Consider the following 17,253-nt stretch of genomic DNA (forward strand, 5'->3'; position numbering starts at 1 on the left):
TTGGGAATCATTTGGAGCTAATTAGTGTGATTAAGGTTTCAATCTTCGTCTCAGCATTCAAGATGTCTATTTATGTCAAGAAAATGGTGGGGCTCAACTGATGACGGTAAAAATTTGGGCGGGAGGTTTGGGTAAGATGGCCAAAATACCCTTCACTTTCTGTTTAGGTCAACGAAAATGCCCAATATGAATGTATCACAGTGCCACTTAACGTCCTTGCTTGAGGATGGATTGACGAAGGTATCACGTACCATTCTATGATTCAAGTAAAATTTTCAAGTTCGAGAAAGAAAAAATAAAGTTTTCAGCTTATTGGGATATTTGAATAATATTACAACATACTTCATCAGAAGCTATCTACACACACACACACACACACAAACACAGAGACGATTACTTAAGGATCAAACTTAATGACCAGATAGAAAAGGCACATCAAAATGCTCACTGATGCTCTTCAGATCTCTTGGAGCTGGTTGAAGATGGGGAGTTCTTGGTTTGAGAGGAAGCCGTTTATGTGTTATTGCTCCGTGGGCGTGAACTCTGGCTCGAGGATGACTCAGTGAAGAAGACTATCTGCTCCTGGTCGTCTCCTAACAGTTGAAGAGCTCTCGGAATTGGCGGCAAGTTGACATCGGAAACCGCCTCGAGGATTTGTACCACCTGCCCCATTGACGGCCTCCGGGCCTCATCATCTTGGACACACCAGCAAGCAACTCTACAAATCCTTGTGAGCTCTTCTACATCCGCAATGCCATCAAGCCTCGGGTCTAATAGGCTCAGCACATCGCTTTCTGGATTACTAATCTTGCTAGCAGCAGAAGTTGGGAAGAATCTAACTTTCCCATCTTCAGATTGCTCGGAGTTTCTTCTCCCCGACACGAATTCAAACAGCATCATTCCGTAGCTGTACACATCCGCTTTCACTGTGATCGCCACGCCCGAAATCCACTCCGGCGCAAGATAGCCTCTTGTCCCTCTCATGGTAGTCAGGACCCTGCTGAACTCTCTTCCAACAAGCTTTGCAAGGCCAAAGTCTGCCACTTTGGGGCATAGTTCAGCGTCCAAGAGAATGTTTTCCGGCTTTATGTCACAATGTATGATGCAATCTCTGCATTTCTCGTGAAGATAAGCCAACCCTCTTGCTATCCCAAGTGCAATTTGGTACCTTGTTTTCCAATTCAAGACATTCGGATGCTGATCGTTGAAAAGGTGAGAGTCTAAAGACCCATTCGGCATGTAATCATAAACCAACATCCTTTTAGCACCTTCAGAGCAGAACCCGCGAAGGCGGACAAGGTTGACGTGTTGGATGGTCCCAATTGTGCTCACTTCTGTTCTGAATTGCTTCTCCCCTTGGCTAACACTTTCAAGCTTCTTCACTGCTATGACAGACGAATCAGGCAATGTCCCTTTGAAAACAGAACCAAAACCTCCTCCCCCCAATTTTTCGGAGAAGTTCTTCGTTGCATCTTGCATCTCTCTGTACCCGAATGCCATCAACGAACCCTCTACTGCTTTTCCCATTCCATTCACTCGCTTTCTCTGTCCCAAGATTACAAACACAATAAGGCCTAAAAGGACTGCTACGCCAGCAGCTGAGCCTGCCGCAACACCAACAATCAATCCCTTGTTACTTTTAGAATTCTTAAACTCAGAAGCTGCAAGTCTGAGGTATAAGGTTATTCCCTGGTCGACACTTGATGTTAGATGTTGCAAATTCAAGAGCTCTCCTTCCCAAATCGAACATCCACTTGTGTTATAAGAATAAGCAGTGCAAGAGCAGTTTCTAAGGCAGAATGATTCACATTCCGCAATATTCCCAACCTCCACAGAGTGTTCATTTTCAGGCAATGACATGCTAGGAAGTTCAAAAAACCGGTCTGGCTTCCCGCTCGCACTAGTAGCATTTTCACAATGCAGATCGGTTTTTCTCTTACACCCACCAGAGTAGTCCTGCAAATCCCAATCTCTCTTCGCCTTTGGCTCAAAACCGTTCAAGCAATTACAGGAGACGGTGCTTGCATCATTGCAAGTTCCGAAGGCGCCGCACAAATCATAAACTTCGCATCGTTGTCTCGGTTGAGACCAAAACATATTCCATTGCCTGGAAGGCTCCAACCATGTCAGTTGTTGAATCTGCCCCGAAGTATGCATCACGAATCGAGAAATTATCTTTGGATCATAAAGAGAATAGGTGAAGTAACTTTCGGTTGCGTTCGTAACAAAGTTGAAGTTGTATATATAATTGAGCCTCATTTCCGGAACCCAGCTGAAAAGCTTTGATTTTGAATCCCATGGTCCACTACTCCAATACTGCATAGACCTATTCCACCGTATGAAATACGCATGGCTCCCGTTCGGGTCTAATTCGAGCGAGAAAAGACCAGGTGCAGGATCCTCCGAACTCTTCCATGAAGTAAGAATTTGGGTTTGTTTGGTAACAGTGTTAAACCCAATTCTAGCTCCTGGCAGCCATGTATGAGCCGGATGATCAAAGCTTTGCCATAACGGCTCTGACGTACTATTACTAGACCCCTCTCTCAAGACCAGGTTTCCGGTATCCAAAAGAAGTGCAGTGGCGGCGGAGGAGGAGGTTAAATTCGTTGACCAAACGGGGGTTTTGGACTCGTTGAAGAGAACTAAATTACCATCTGAAATCCTTAAAACCGAAGAAAATTTATCGGAAACAGGTTTTTCTCTGTTTGCCACCCAAACTATGGTCCTCTCGGATACTAGTTGCTTGGTGTACCATATGCCTACGTACAACTTTGAAGAATTACCTGGTGTGAAGAAACCGAGCTCGAAAATCCCACCGGCAGAGACAATGGTTTGATTACCGGAGAGAGATTGGTTGGCGGTGATGTAGTCGGCTGCAAGGGAGACATGGGTTTTGAGGAAGCAGAAGAAAACAACTGAAAGCACCAATCTTTTCTTGGTTTTGGTATCCATGGCTGCTCAAGGCAAATTTGCAGACAAAGTTTAGGGAGAGAGAGAGAGAGAGAGAGAGAGAGAGAGAGAGATTTGGGCCATTGGTCATTGGGTGGAGGGTGAACTTGGCAGCTACGTACAGGGTCAAAGTCATGGTCACGTCCACGCGCGGCTAAAATTCAAAGGTGAGCTTTTTTCTCCTTTCCAAAAATCCTACTGAGAATCCATTGCCTGTTTGCTAGTAAATTTTTGTCATGTGGTCACCCAACCAAACTGTAGAATTGGACAACATCAACTATGTTACTACGTGTGTTTTTTGGGTTTCAAAAAAATAAATTATATAAAAAAAAAATTAAAAAAACCATGTTACTAATGTGAACGAAGTTTGATCAAATGTGTAGCTTTGTCAGCCGCCATTGGCTAGGTCTATTTGTTTTACAATTAATACATAAATTTACAATTGATAAATGTAATCCTCTACAGATTAATATTATTCTACTTTTCATAATAATCTGGAAATTATTTATACAAGAAAAACTTTCCAATCTTATATTCAAATGCAAAGATTGGTGATGGGTCTGTGTCAAACTAGCAAAATTATTCGTGTCAAAATATGATTGATTGTGTAAGTGAGAATTTATTCTGATAAATGATGAATTTGTATTACAACTGTATAATCATGATAAATTCTTTGTGCATGGCGGTATAACGAATATAATTTGTAACGATGTTGTTGATATTTTGTATGGACAAAGTCAATAATGTAACCATAACACGTCGATTGCAAATTACATGTAATATTCCAATATGATTAATCACGTATCATTAATATCGTATTATAATCCGTCATTTAATAAATAATAGACATCATGTAAAGAGAATAACTAGTACGGTAATATAAAATACAAGCACGCCTTATTTACATTTTGATGTTAAACAAATGGCATAATGGATTGAGAAAGAAATGGATAATCGGAAGATAAAATGATGCAGTGTGAATTTGCAGATTTGGTGTCAAAGCTCCGAATAGGGCCCGTTATACCTTTTTGGAAAGGGAACGACGCCACGAGTCAAACGCACCTTTTTGATGTGATGTACAGTGAATTTTAGCCATCTAGATTCATTTCATCCTTCAGAACGTAGTTTTAAGTTTCGTAATAAAAGTAGGATATTTTGATTTCCGTACGATTAATGTTGTTTAGAGTTCATTGAGTTTTTCAAGCGGTTGTAATCTCTTTATACAAGTCACTTGTATTAAACATTGTAATCATTCAAAAATTAATTAATACAACCCTTTGGAATTTCTCTCAATTTTCTAATGGATTTTAGACTTTATTCTACAAGGAATTACGTTAGTAACTTTTTTATCGCTTTGTACTGCGTCACATTTGAACAAACTTTATACACCATCAACAACAATTCATCGGTGAAGACCATTTCCACCAAATAACCTACGAAGAGAACAAAGTTGAGAAATTGGACCCGACTGCAAGATTTTCGTTTTATTGTGCTGACGTGTTGAAAAGGCAACACAAACCCCTTTGATTAATTTTTGTTTGAATGCTAATTTCTGTTGTTGTAACCCTTCTTCCAGGGCAACTATTTTTCCATTCAAATTAAACATCTTTGAAACTTTGACGCTGGCGGTTCAGCAGGATCATCACATCACTGGGTTCACACGGAAGCAATCTCAGCCGTTCAGTTCGTTGTTTATGGTAATTTGATAAATGTTCAAACCTACCTTACTACTTATACTTCAGAGAAATGTCTGAAATATTAAAGGCTTAATAATGGAAGGGTCAGAAGCATTGCGTATGATTTGGTTGCAGGTACCCATCTTGACCAGGTCTAGGCTTTTGTATGCACTATAGCCTTGCTGGCTCTGTTGAAGTTGGAGTTGAGCATTCAACGGAGCCAGCAAAGCTACATAAAGGTTTCTAGATTACTAGAGTTGGCCGATGTTTTATTAGAAAATAGCATGTTGCTAGCTCGCTTGGGAGCTCAGCTCTCCGACACGGATAAACTTAGGACTTACATGAAACGGTGATGTTATGAAATGTGTGAGTAAATCGTTCCAAATAAGGCACAAACCTATTATTTTCAGTTGTGGACAGACATGGAATAATAATAGAAATCTTGTGAATAGAATTCAGCAAAAGTTTGGTTCATGTCTTTTCAAAATTAACATGAACAATCCTTAAAGTTATAAGATGTTACATTATTAGCCGATCGGTCTATCTAACTATCAAGTTAACTATTATTTTATGACGTGACAATTGGTTGTTTTTTCCTTGCATGAATACAGGATTAATACCAAATGGACTATTTTTGATCAATTATTATATCTCAGGGGTTGAGGTTCCCTTTTAAGAATAAAGTTACTTTTGTTATACAAATTAAGGGTGGGCTCGATTTCATTCGGTTTAGTTTCTTCTCAAAGCCGAAAATCAAACCGAAATTATCATTTGGTTCGGTTTTGTAATTTTTTTTTTTTTTGGCATATTGGTTTTCCGTTTAGTTTCTAAAAATTTTCAAAAACAAAAACATTAAATCTTTTTCTTTGTAACTTAGATATTGGAGAGAAAATGAAGAAATGTTTTCTAGGGAATAAGACTATCAACATAATTGGGCTTAAAGTTAAGTTTTTACCTAGCCTTGGATTGAAATTAGACTAATAGTTGACTTGGAATTGGGCTTAGAAAATGAATATCCAACATAAATAGAAAATATATTGATTTGTATCTCACTCGGTTCGGTTTTTGAACCACCAAAACTGAAACCTAACCAATAGTTTTTGGTTTAGTTCGGCTTTGGACCAAAACGAAACTGGGTCGTCGCAGCAACATCAGAAGTAATAGTGTTGCACGACTAGTAATTCAGTAACACAAGATGCTTCATCCAGAGACTTTAACCACAATAGGGACAAAGAAACTTGATAAGCGTTTGTTCTTGCACCCGAAGTCAACACATATTCATGGCCTCAATTTATAAAGTTTTGACAAAGATGGAAAAGAATAATTTGTGGAGCGAGGAGTAGGCGTTACATGATGAGGGGACGATCAAACTCGGTTCTTTTTATTTTTATGAACCTTGGTTTAGTTTAGTTTCTTTACGAGACTTGGTTTAAGATTGAATCAAAAGTGATGCCTTGTGACTAAGCAATTTTACAATTAAGTCATAGGCACTCCTAATTCGCAGTCACGGTATTTCAATCTCACTCTCTTACGTCTGTTGTTTTATGCGAACGTCTATACACAAGACCTTCTCCCCGAGAAGGCTGTCAAACATAATGATCAGTGAGTAGGGTTTCCCTCGACTTGGACATGAGAGCCTTTCCAGCTATCTCCAGCTTCTATTTGTAATTGATAGTCTGATATGAATAAGATAGAATGGTAAAGGCCGTTCAAACACATGACTCGCACTCACAGTCACAAATGACCACTTCACAACTTGGTTCTAGTGAGCTCTTAAAGCCTACACAATCCTATGCTGATCACCGAAACTACCCATCAAACTCTCAACAAAGTCCCAAGTACGCAAAGAACTCGATCGTTTTTCCGAAACAATGAACCCGCCACCGCCCGTACACATCAAACCATCCTCGCCGCGGCTAACCACCACGATCACCCCAACACCTGATGGAACCCACCGGAAGGTCGCGATCGCCGTCGATTTAAGCGAGGAGAGCGCCTTTGCCGTCCGATGGGCCGTACAGAACTACCTTCGACCTGGGGACTCTGTCGTCCTCCTCCACGTGCGACCCACCAGCGTCCTCTACGGCGCCGACTGGGGCTCCGTCGACCCCAACGACGCCGTCTGCTCCTCCTCCGACTCGCAGCAGAAATTGGAGGACGACTTCGACGCCTTCATCACCACCAAGGCAGCGGACCTGGCGCAGCCGTTAGTGGAGGCGCAATTTCCGTTCAAAATCCACATAGTGAAGGACCACGACATGAAGGAGCGGCTCTGCTTGGAAGTCGAGAGGCTCTGGCTCAGCGTTGTCATCATGGGCAGCCGCGGCTTCGGAGCCGCCAAGCGTGCCGCAAAGGTCGGCAGGCTCGGCAGCGTCACTGATTACTGCGTGCAACACTGTGTCCGTCCAGTTGTGGTTGTGAGGTATCCTGACGACTCGGTCGGGTCGGGCGCTGGCGGTGAACCCGATGGCCCGGTGGAGCTCCACCCGGTGCCGGAAGAGGACCCGGAGGAATTCAACGACGGTTCCTCCTCCGATAACAATGAAGCTCATGGTAAATTTCTTTTGCTCTGAACTATAAATTACACTAAATAATCGTAAATCGTAAATTGTAAATTGACCCCTTTTTCTCTTGTTATGTTGCAGAAATCGAATAAATTGAAGGTTGCAGGGTTTACATAGCAAATTTAAATGGATTTATGGCTACTCTTGTAATTTCGAATTTGTTCTGCTAGTGTTTTTCACTTTGCGTTTTCTCATTGTCAAACCGTAAAAATTGTGGTGGTGAATTTGACTGTTTGTCTCAGTTTGTATAATTGCAATGCATCTTTTGATTTTATAGAGTTGAGTTTGTCCACCGTTCGATTAATTTTAAATCTCAAGTACCAAAGTGAGGAGTAATGTCATCTCTGAAACCATTTTGGCAGCCTGTTTATTATTTTTCTACTCGGTAAACAAAGGAATCAAACATAGGACTTCAGGTGTAGGCAAATGTTGCTGACCTTAGAGCCGGACCAGGGCTTCACCGCTTAGGGTATACAAGCATACGCCGTTAAGCATACATACATGCAAACACAGGACTAGACGTATACAAGCAAACACGGTTAACCACTTGAGCTACAAACAAGAGAAAATCAATGCTTGCAAAAGAAAATTCAACCATTCACTAATAGGGTGTTCGGTAAGCACACAAAAAAATACAGAATTTCAGAAGTTATACAGAATGCAAATGTAGAAATCCACACACCGAAACACAAGTAATGTATATGATCCGATACAAAGCTTGAAATAAAATCTCACATGGCTGCCATAGTTCCCTCACTCCGACTCCTGCGCATCGAGAGATCCTGCTTGAGGTTCATAATTCTGCTGCCCAAGTCAAAGTAGTGCTGCCGACTCTGCGCTGTTACTTTTGTTCCACTCGGAGGGAGGTGGCTGTGCCTGCCCCGAGACTTTTTCAGTGACGCTACAGATTGACTTGCATGACCGTGAGTTGATGAAGTCGATGGCTTTTTAGAAGATACACCGTGACCAGCCTTCCTCGGAGCCTTGTGATCGGGTCTAAGGCTGCGATCAAACTGGTGGTTGCTAATGCCTAAGCGTACTGACCGATCTGCAGCGTCCTTGAGAGCGCTGGACTTGATTTGCTGCCGGTTGTAGTAAACCATGTGGGGAAGAAGTCCTTGCAGGTATTTCTTCAATTGGTCATCGCCGACATTCTTCTGAGCTGGGTTTCCTTCCAGGCTGATGGCTTGTAAGGAATTGTAGTTAGCCGCCAGTTGACCAAGACATTTTGCCGTTGAGATTTTGTTGAAGCGCAGATCCAGAACAGTCAGTTTTAGAAGGCGATGAAGACCCTCCACCTCACTGATTTTGTTTCCAGCCAAGTACAATTCCTTTAGAGACGAACAAGAAGCTAGGCCTTCAAAAGAAATTGGAAAAATGGAAAAAAAAATATGTTAGGACAGGAATTATTCATGAGTAATCAACAAGAAAGCCAGCAAATTTAGTAATTCGATATATGCAACCTACCATGTCCAATTCTCAAAATCCTGTTATAGCTCATGTCCAGTACACGAAGTCTTGTGAGTTCACGCAAACCTTCGATAGTAGAAATACCGTTTTTTGAAAGATTCAACATATGGAGTCCTCGAGGAAGAGCACCAGCAGTTATCCTTACTGCAGCAAGTTTGCAAATGGAACGCTAATTAGAATGCAGAATTAATTAATGCAAAGAATCATCACAAACACCGTAACACAGAAGCATACCGTAAGTAATAAAATATTCGAATAAAATGGAACAGATGAGTCAGATAGGCAAACCTATGGAATTTCCTGATAAATTGAGCACCCTGAGATTTACAAAAGCACTAAGGAATGGGATCACTACCAATCCATGATTTGCAAGCTGAGCTGTGGTGGCAGCTGCACTCAGAGAAGATATATATCGCTTAGCAGCTTCCATGCCAGGAGTGACCTTACCATCCACCTTAGCAGCAGTCAAACCATTTGAATCATTGGACTCTCTCTTCACCTGATCATTTTGGGACAATTCATTCGTTTCTTCCACCGGACTGCTGCTATGCTGAAGATTATTAACCCACTCCTCAATACGCTTATATTTAAAATCCTTGCTCGGCAATTCATCCCAACTTTGAACTGAGGATTCACCTTGGAGGTTTTTGTCTGCCCTTACCTCATCTGCAGGTGGCACTATCCAGTCCTTTGCAAAACTAGAGTAGTTACAGGAATCATAGCCATCATCGATGGAGTTTTCAATATTATCGTTCTCAGCTTTACTTACAATATCATCTCTTTCCTGTTCTTGCTTTACCTGCATTTCAGTCTCATGTACCGAATTCCCTTTCCGCCTCATCCCTAGGACATGCAGGTCCTCGGAAGATCTTGAATGCACTGCTAAAGGATTAACAAGAGAACTCTCTTCAGCAGCCGGAGTAGAAGCACTAATGTTTGCAAGAGAACAACATTTAACAAGCCCTTTTGCAGTACGAGGTGTAAGGTCAGCAGAGTCATCAGCAAACTCTCCAGATGTTGGAGTATCACAGTTTTCATGGCCGTCCTTTTCTGCTTGTAATGGTTCTCCAATCGAAAAAATTGATTCATTATTGACAATTTCAGAACTTACTTGACCAAGGTCAGAAGCAGGAGTTGTCTTAGATGGTTGAGGTGGGCTTTCTCCTCGGTCCCTACTTCCCTCGGGTACCACCAATCCATTCCGATGAAGAGAACCGTCAGAAGAAACTCCTTGATCAGTCTCGTCCCCAGCATCATTGTCAGCAGAAGCCCTCCCCTCAAGGTATAATTCACTTCCTAGAGACCTACATTTTATGAGCCGTCCTGCCTGAGTAACCTTGCCGCTACTTTCATTGATATAGCTGCTTTCCATATCACCTGCTTTCCAATCAGCCTCAAGGGAAGGTACATGCTTCAAACTGCTGTTAACTTGAGAAACTCCTTTAGACTGTGATGGGTTTACGCTTGATTTTCCAGGCAAATCCTTCAAAACTTTACTTGGAGAAGAAGTTTGCAATGTTTTATGCATTATATCAACAGAAGGTTGAATACTTTTCTGTTTGAAAAAGAAGACTCAGAATCAAAATAAGGAATGGACTATAAAACCAATCAGAATAAATCAGAAGTGCCAACGACCTGATGTGATGATTGTTCCGCTTACCTTAGGTTTGGGGCAATGGACGTTAGCTTGGAAACATGAAAACCTAACCATTGCTGGAAAAATATAAGAGCTAGTGAGCTACATCAACACGCGAACTACCCTTGACTACGCCGGAAACTATCAACGAGAAACTATTGTGCTCATTACTGTCTGGAAGCCTGTATGAACAAACTGACCTTGCTAAGTACACAGAAAAACTACCATCAAACTTCCGAAAGGGCAGCCGCGAATGTCATTAGCCATAATCAAGCGACAAACCCACTGAAACACGGCACAATCTCCAGATGTGTGATGATCTCGATCTCCTTAAAACACAAAGCAAAATCACTCTCTCATTATTACCCCACACCTTTTTAGAGGTGCGAGAGGGAATTGATTTTGCAGTAGCGGCCAGACTGAAAGAAAATATCTGTCAAATGGAGAAGAACCCCGACCAGAACATGCGCCGGAAATGCTGGCCTGCTAAAAGAAGGAAAAACAAAATACTAAGACTCAAGCGCCCAACGCAGTAACGCAAAACATACTATATATATATATATATATATATATAGCTCAGTAATTCCAAATCGAGGGACAGCAAAATACAACTTTCTACGAATCCATGCCAAAAAATAGACAGAAATCCCGTGCTTCCTACTTGAATTCATGACCTCCCACCATTTCCGCTTATGCACACATTATAGGCTCGTTTGGTGCATAGGATTGGATTAGACGGAATAACTCATAAGATCCAAGGTATGTTGAAGTAAGAAACAATCAAGGTAGAGGTGAAGGGATAATTTATTCTGTTTAGTATAAGGTGTTGATGTCCAACCACTTTGCTAGGATTTGAAGCGATAAGTTTCTTTCGCGAGTAATCCATATTCTACCTTGGACCAAAATTTCTTCAATTTTTTCTTTCAAGGTGCCTTAAAATCTAGGGAATTAGCCAATCCAATCCGAGGCAGCAAATCATCCCAAAAACCAAAATGTTCTAATCATATTTAACTCAACTTTCATTGTTTATGTTAAACTTTGCAGTAGACAAACATTATTATATCATTAATTGAGTGTATTTTAGCTCACCGTCCTAAAATGATGGTGCCATCATATTAATTACCATTAAATTAGTTTAAATTTTGAAACTTGTGCAATAAATAGATTAAATCAAATTCACGTAACGGTAATCAATGGGTTGGTACGCAAAAATATTTCCAGAAAGATAAAACAACATCAAGATTCTGTGAAAGGCAATCAAACACAACCCAGAAGTCAAAAATAAACAGCAAGAAGAAGTTTTTACATAAAAAAAATCAGAAACCCACAAAAGAAACGCAAAGATTATAAATTTCAGAAGCAGAGATCTGACCTCCCCGTTGCCAGATTGTAATGGAAGGCAGCGGTGAAACAGAGAAAGACCTTGCCTTTCTTCTTCTTCTTCTGCAGCAGAGCCACAAAGTTGCAATTTTTATTTACCTTTTTTATTTTTTGTATTTATTGGTTTGTATGTATTATTAATCCATGGTTTCAAATAAACGGCGTGAGAGCTAAATGCCAACCCTAAAGCTCCTCCGGGCTCCGATTTTTATACGCCCCAAAAAATCAACGGCTCACAAAAATTAAGGGAAACTTCGAGCTGAGAACAATGAAGAAACAAAAGAAGGACACGGAATTGGAGAGAAGATTGGATTAGATTCTGTATGTTGTTATTTTGCTTGCGTTGGTTAAGTTCGAGGATTTTGCCAAGAATTTGTGCTTGCTGTTTGTTTGTTAAATAAATGGGGAGCATTTGCGTCCACACACGCACCGATATGCGAGGAGGGTCCTTGGTCGCAAAGCCACTCTTTTTTTACCCTTTTTTTCTTCTTTGGTGATTTTTTTTTTTTTTAGTATATCGATATTTTTATATTAAAGGGAGTGAGAGTTCGGTTGAGCCACACAATGGTAGTCTAATTTAGTATCGAATTTTCCATTCAAAAGATTCGAACTTAAAATCTCTTACTTCCAAATGAAAAATAATATCAACAAATCGTAGTACTAAGTGGCTTGTACTTTTCGATTTTAATTTCAAATCTCTCATTTTTAATTAAATGTGTATTTTTATTTCATTTATTTTATGCATGTCCCAGGTTGGGGTGGGAAAAAAATATTAAATTTATTTTAATTATTGAGAAGGGTAATGGTGTTTAAGAAGAGCATATTATTCTAGTCAATTTAGTTATATTTAGGTTAGGTCTAAAAAAAAGTGACATTATTTAGATACACTAACTAGCATACTTGCTCATACATTCTCTAATATTGGCGGCCCAATTAAATATATGTCAAAAGTTTGTCAGTTTGTATGTCTAAATAATTTTATTGATAAAAAACACGTTAAAGCAATGTTGAATATCATCAAAGTTAGGGATTTGGCTACAATACTTACATGTTTAATGCAACTACTATCTCGACGGTCATATGGTGATTTTATTAGTTACATATATCACCATGAATATATCACCAAATGATTATATTAAACACATATAAGTATTCTAACCAATCTCCTAAATTATATTATCATTTAACTGAAATATGATTCCTTTCTTACATAAATTAGAATAAATTAGCTAGAATATCGCATAATCAAAGAAAACATATTCTCATTTTTTTTCTTTCGTAGAATCAAATTTCAACACATATCTCACTTTAAATCTTCCTAGCAATTCTCACCGCATCATATCTTTTTGTTTGTTTCACATTGTGAATCGAACCTAAACATATATTAATCATAACACATTATTCTAATTCCAAAAACATAACGCGTGACAACTTTTGATTGTATATTCTAAAGGTGATTTTAGCTTTTCTAAAAACATAAACAAACAGAAAAATAATAACCGCACATTATTATTAATTTTTCGCACGCTCTTATTTAATATTTTTCTGTTGTTTCAAATAAATTTTATTTAATTTGACGGCCGTACAAAATAAAAGATACAACGCATCTAGGATTTAGGCCAGCAATAAGCCCAATAAACTAGGCACACGTAATGATGTAGGTGACGTGGCCGTAGGCCCATCCCGTCTTCTACCTCAAGCTTTAGCTCGAGAAAGAAGCTGTTGGCTTTCCGCCATGGCTTCAAAGCTGCTTCCGCCGCGACGGCTCTCGAGGAGGCTTCTCAGACTTCCATCTTCTCCTTTTTCTTCTTTCACCGCGTCCAGGTCGTGCTTCCATATTCTAGAAGCAAAGAAATCTCCGCATCTCTCCTCGAACAGCCACGACGGACCTCGTCGTTGGATAGCTTCCAGAAGCTTCTGTTCGAGACCTTTGAATCTCGATGACGATACTAATATTCCCGCCGCCATCGATTACCAGTAAGTCTCAATTTTCCGTCAAAATTTTGTATTCTGCTTGGTTATCGAGAAAATATGGAAAGAAAGTTTTGATCTTTTTCTCTAAGAAGTTGTAGGAAGCAGAAATGTTGCTCCAACTTAGTTAAGATACGCAGAAATAGTACAAGGTACACAGTTTTAATGCAAAAAATAGAGCATTAGTGATAATAAACCGTACATTAGGGTCACGCCAGTTTTATTTTTTTATTAAAAGATTGTAACCGGTTCTATTTGCGCATATTTTTCTTAATTTTTTGAAGTTCTTCATAAATTGGGAATTCTAAAGATACAGATTTTGTGTTGGGATTGGAATTTTAGCTGAAATTGCTGTTTGGTTCGAGGCGTAAACTGAATGTTGCTAATGAGTTGATGCGCATACAGTTCTGTTCTACAGGAGGATGAATTTCACAGGCTAGCTGATTCTACAATACAAGACCTCCAAGAGAAATTCGAGGTATTTCTTTTTTTTCAGTTCCGTTTCGTGCGGAGTTCTTCGAGTTTCAAACTAGTTATGCATTGTTTTCTTGTTTTGGTAGATGACACATTTTGTATTGTCATGCATTATGTTTTCATTGATGGTTCTACCTGGCAGGAATATGGAGATTCTGTTCAAGTCGACGACTTTGACATAGACTATGGGGTGAGATGGCTGGTTGTTGTTTGAAATTGATTGAGTAAATAGGAGAGCAATGTAGTTTTTGGTGCGTAATTGGGTTTGCATTTGGCAGAATGAGGTGCTGACCTTAAAACTCGGGGATTGTGGTACCTATGTTTTGAACAAACAAACACCAAACAGACAAATTTGGTTGTCTTCCCCGGTGAGGTATGTTTTCTTCTGTCGCGCTTATTGGTTTCAGGTTTGCTCGTCTGATTGTGTCTTGTATAGTTACACTTTTGTGAGTCTATATGAGGTTCGTTCAAAATGTTTGGACTGCATGGTAACTAAATTTACAATCTCTGAATGAGCAGTTCTGTAACGTGGGAAACTCTTTCATTGTGTAGTATGAATGAAACTGGATGTATCCTCAACAGTCAACACCGAGCCGATCTGTCAATCTATACCATAGTCTGTCACACTATACCATAGTGCACGCATATATATTGAAGTGTGTGAATGAACGTATTTTTTAATCTTCAGTTGATGCATTACTGCGTGTCCATGAGTTTGCTTCTGTGTCCATGGCTTCCATATTTCCTTGATAGCGGCATCATTTTTGAGCAATTTGTACGCACCTTTGCACGTGCTTATGATCAGAAATTAATGCCTTAAACTTATGAGTGAATTATAAATTACATAAATTTGAAGACGATATTACAATGTTCTAATACTGTCTAGGTTCTTAGCTGAAGCAAGAACAGGTATCAAATGGCGCAGGCTTGAATTAAACGTCTCCTACAAGATTTTGGAAAGGAAGCTAAAAAATTGAAATTGATACTAATTTGTAGGAAATATTATCTGATTAGTGAGTAGTGACTAGAATCTTGAATGGTAGCCCTTCAACTGGAACCTGTGACCTTCCTCTCACGTGGAAGAATGTCTTGATGCCCTTAAACTCATGAAAGGGAGGGAGTTTGATGGGGCGGAGGGTCTTTATTGTTTATGCATCTTCTATATGGGGAAATCCCATCCATTGCAGCACATTTTTATACGTAATCAATCTCAGAAATCCATGTGCTCAGGTATTCTGTGGAGATGCGACTCACCGAGTTACCATCATGCATGTGCCCATTATTCTTGGCACGTCGTTGATGTATAACATGTTTCCAATGTGGTCGCCATTGACATGTCTTTATGGAAGCTAACTGCATTCATTGTAGCTTCGAGCCTTGTGTATACAGAAGCGGAATGCTTTACTGTACTGCCATGTCAATTGTGATGTAAACATGGTCTCCCGTAATCACCATCTTGACAAGTACTTGTACTAATATCGTAATCTCATGATAGAAATTTTCGTGCTCATTCTCCTACCTGCATCTTGCTCATGTACTGCGTTAGAAATCCATCCCTACTGTTTTGCTCAACTTCTTAATAATTTATCTTTCGTTTTGCTATAAGACTTATGTTCTTGATGCAGTGGTCCTCAGAGATTTGACTGGGATCGGAGTGCTCAAGCGTGGGTTTATAGGAGGACCAAAGCTCGTTTATTGAAAATTCTAGAGAGTGAGTTGGAGGAACTGTGTGGTGAACCCATCAGCCTTTCATAAACTGCCTCAAAAGTTTGGTAATATAGTTTCACTTGGAAATTAAACCGCCCCAAAAGTTAGGTAATATTGTCTGAAAATTTGTTTTTGTGTAAATAAAATACAAGATTTCGAGCATTTCAACAAGCAACATGCTTAAGAGGCAGGCAAGAACTTCATTTCATTCCTCCAATTTTCTTTCAATGCAATTATCTTTTAATTTCCCTTTCGAGTTTTTTAATCTCGCTGATTAATGTTAACGGAAAATTTAGAAGCGCAGCTTATGACCTACTGTGACGAAAATGTATACATTTTGTTTTAGTTTCCTTCTCGCTTAAGCGGACGAAATAACCCTCTATTTGATTGAAAATTTGACAAATTTGACAGTAAAACCAAGTTCGTGGCCATGGTTCAAAACTACTGTATGTCTGGGGTACCAGGGCATTTTATAAACCCTAACGCTACCATCACAGCCACAAAACTGTAATTTGACTTCTAGGCATAAGTGCTTTTCCTCACCGTGCTTTTCTGCATAATGCATGACGAGCACCTCCTGGTTTCATGCATAAAACAAATAATGGATATTTTACAGAAGAATATAAGAAAAACTAATGAAAAGAGTTTAGAAACTTTAAGTTTTAACGATAAGGACCAAATAAAGAGTAAATTGAATAGTACCAAGATGAATTTTTTAGTGTAAGAGCAACTCTACCATTGCAAAGGCCCCTAGGGCAAGTCACTATTGAATAGCCTCCAATGAACAGTAACCACCTTTTGCATCTCCACCCCTACACTGAATAGCCATGACAATAGACAATAAAATATTAGTATTTTTTATTTTATAAATTAATACAAAATAATTTTATTTGTAATTTCGGATATGATTTTTAATCGGTTTCATTGTGCCACGTGTCATTAAATAAGAAATTACAACCCAAAGTATTTGAGAAAATATAAAATTATGGTGGAAGTTGGAAGATAATGATAACATATTTATAGAAAATTTAAAAAAATTAATTATTTTTTAATGATTTTTTAATTAATTTTTTACTTTTTTTAAAAAATTAATTATTAAAAAAATAATTAATTTTTTACATTTTTATTAATATTTTATATTTTTATTAATTTTATAGTATGGCTGACATCACTGTAACGTTAACCATTCATCACTTGGGCCTCAGGCTGTGGATTCGCGCTTAGCCTGTCCATTGGGCCTCCCCCGAGCCCCATTGCTCGCATGGGCTAGAGCTGATTGCTAAGGCTATTGCCTCATGTTTGTTGCCTGTTCATCGGGCCAAATACACAGGTGAACTTGCTCTAAAAATATGATTTTTCGTTAAAGTAAACAGTACTAAGTGTTTTTCATTAAAATTCTCAAGAATAAATCGCTGTGAAGTGTCTC

The 17,253-nt window shown here is 39.3% G+C and overlaps 4 protein-coding genes across 11 annotated transcripts; 2 read left to right on the forward strand and 2 right to left on the reverse strand.

The window, feature by feature from the left end:
* Positions 1-289: 289 nt before the first annotated feature.
* On the reverse strand, positions 290-2,978 carry LOC126633699 (G-type lectin S-receptor-like serine/threonine-protein kinase At2g19130). Its single transcript, XM_050304273.1, has one exon. It carries the CDS (start codon positions 2,950-2,952, stop codon positions 514-516), a length of 2,439 nt encoding a protein of 812 aa, XP_050160230.1. The 5' UTR covers positions 2,953-2,978; the 3' UTR covers positions 290-513.
* A 3,220-nt stretch (positions 2,979-6,198) lies between these two features.
* On the forward strand, positions 6,199-7,467 carry LOC126582269 (universal stress protein PHOS32-like). The gene is made up of 2 exons (XM_050246343.1): positions 6,199-7,178; positions 7,271-7,467. Exons 1-2 carry the CDS (start codon positions 6,497-6,499, stop codon positions 7,279-7,281), a joined length of 693 nt encoding a protein of 230 aa, XP_050102300.1. The 5' UTR covers positions 6,199-6,496; the 3' UTR covers positions 7,282-7,467.
* A 295-nt stretch (positions 7,468-7,762) lies between these two features.
* LOC126582268 (uncharacterized) lies at positions 7,763-12,033 on the reverse strand. 3 transcript variants are annotated; one of them, XM_050246342.1, is made up of 6 exons: positions 11,668-12,033; positions 10,496-10,778; positions 10,320-10,372; positions 8,948-10,214; positions 8,657-8,803; positions 7,763-8,546 (listed from the first exon to the last, which is right to left on the reverse strand). In XM_050246342.1, the coding sequence occupies exons 3-6, from the start codon at positions 10,368-10,370 to the stop codon at positions 7,921-7,923; spliced, it is 2,091 nt and encodes a 696-aa protein (XP_050102299.1). In that variant the 5' UTR covers positions 10,371-10,372; positions 10,496-10,778; positions 11,668-12,033; the 3' UTR covers positions 7,763-7,920. The 3 variants fall into 3 exon arrangements, with proteins under 3 accessions (XP_050102299.1, XP_050102297.1, XP_050102298.1); XM_050246340.1 differs by having other exon boundaries at positions 10,320-10,778; XM_050246341.1 differs by having other exon boundaries at positions 10,320-10,781.
* A 1,203-nt stretch (positions 12,034-13,236) lies between these two features.
* LOC126634170 (frataxin, mitochondrial-like) lies at positions 13,237-16,075 on the forward strand. 6 transcript variants are annotated; one of them, XM_050304661.1, is made up of 5 exons: positions 13,237-13,652; positions 14,052-14,124; positions 14,263-14,310; positions 14,399-14,493; positions 14,640-14,825. In XM_050304661.1, exons 1-5 carry the CDS (start codon positions 13,411-13,413, stop codon positions 14,755-14,757), a joined length of 576 nt encoding a protein of 191 aa, XP_050160618.1. In that variant the 5' UTR covers positions 13,237-13,410; the 3' UTR covers positions 14,758-14,825. The 6 variants fall into 6 exon arrangements, with proteins under 6 accessions (XP_050160618.1, XP_050160616.1, XP_050160620.1 ...); XM_050304663.1 differs by having other exon boundaries at positions 13,241-13,652; positions 14,673-14,825; XM_050304662.1 differs by lacking the exon at positions 14,640-14,825 and adding an exon at positions 15,007-15,732 and having other exon boundaries at positions 13,242-13,652.
* Positions 16,076-17,253: the final 1,178 nt, after the last annotated feature.

The sequence above is a fragment of the Malus sylvestris genome, chromosome 9 (assembly GCF_916048215.2).
Source record: "Malus sylvestris chromosome 9, drMalSylv7.2, whole genome shotgun sequence".
In the NCBI taxonomy this organism is placed as follows: Eukaryota; Viridiplantae; Streptophyta; class Magnoliopsida; order Rosales; family Rosaceae; genus Malus; species Malus sylvestris.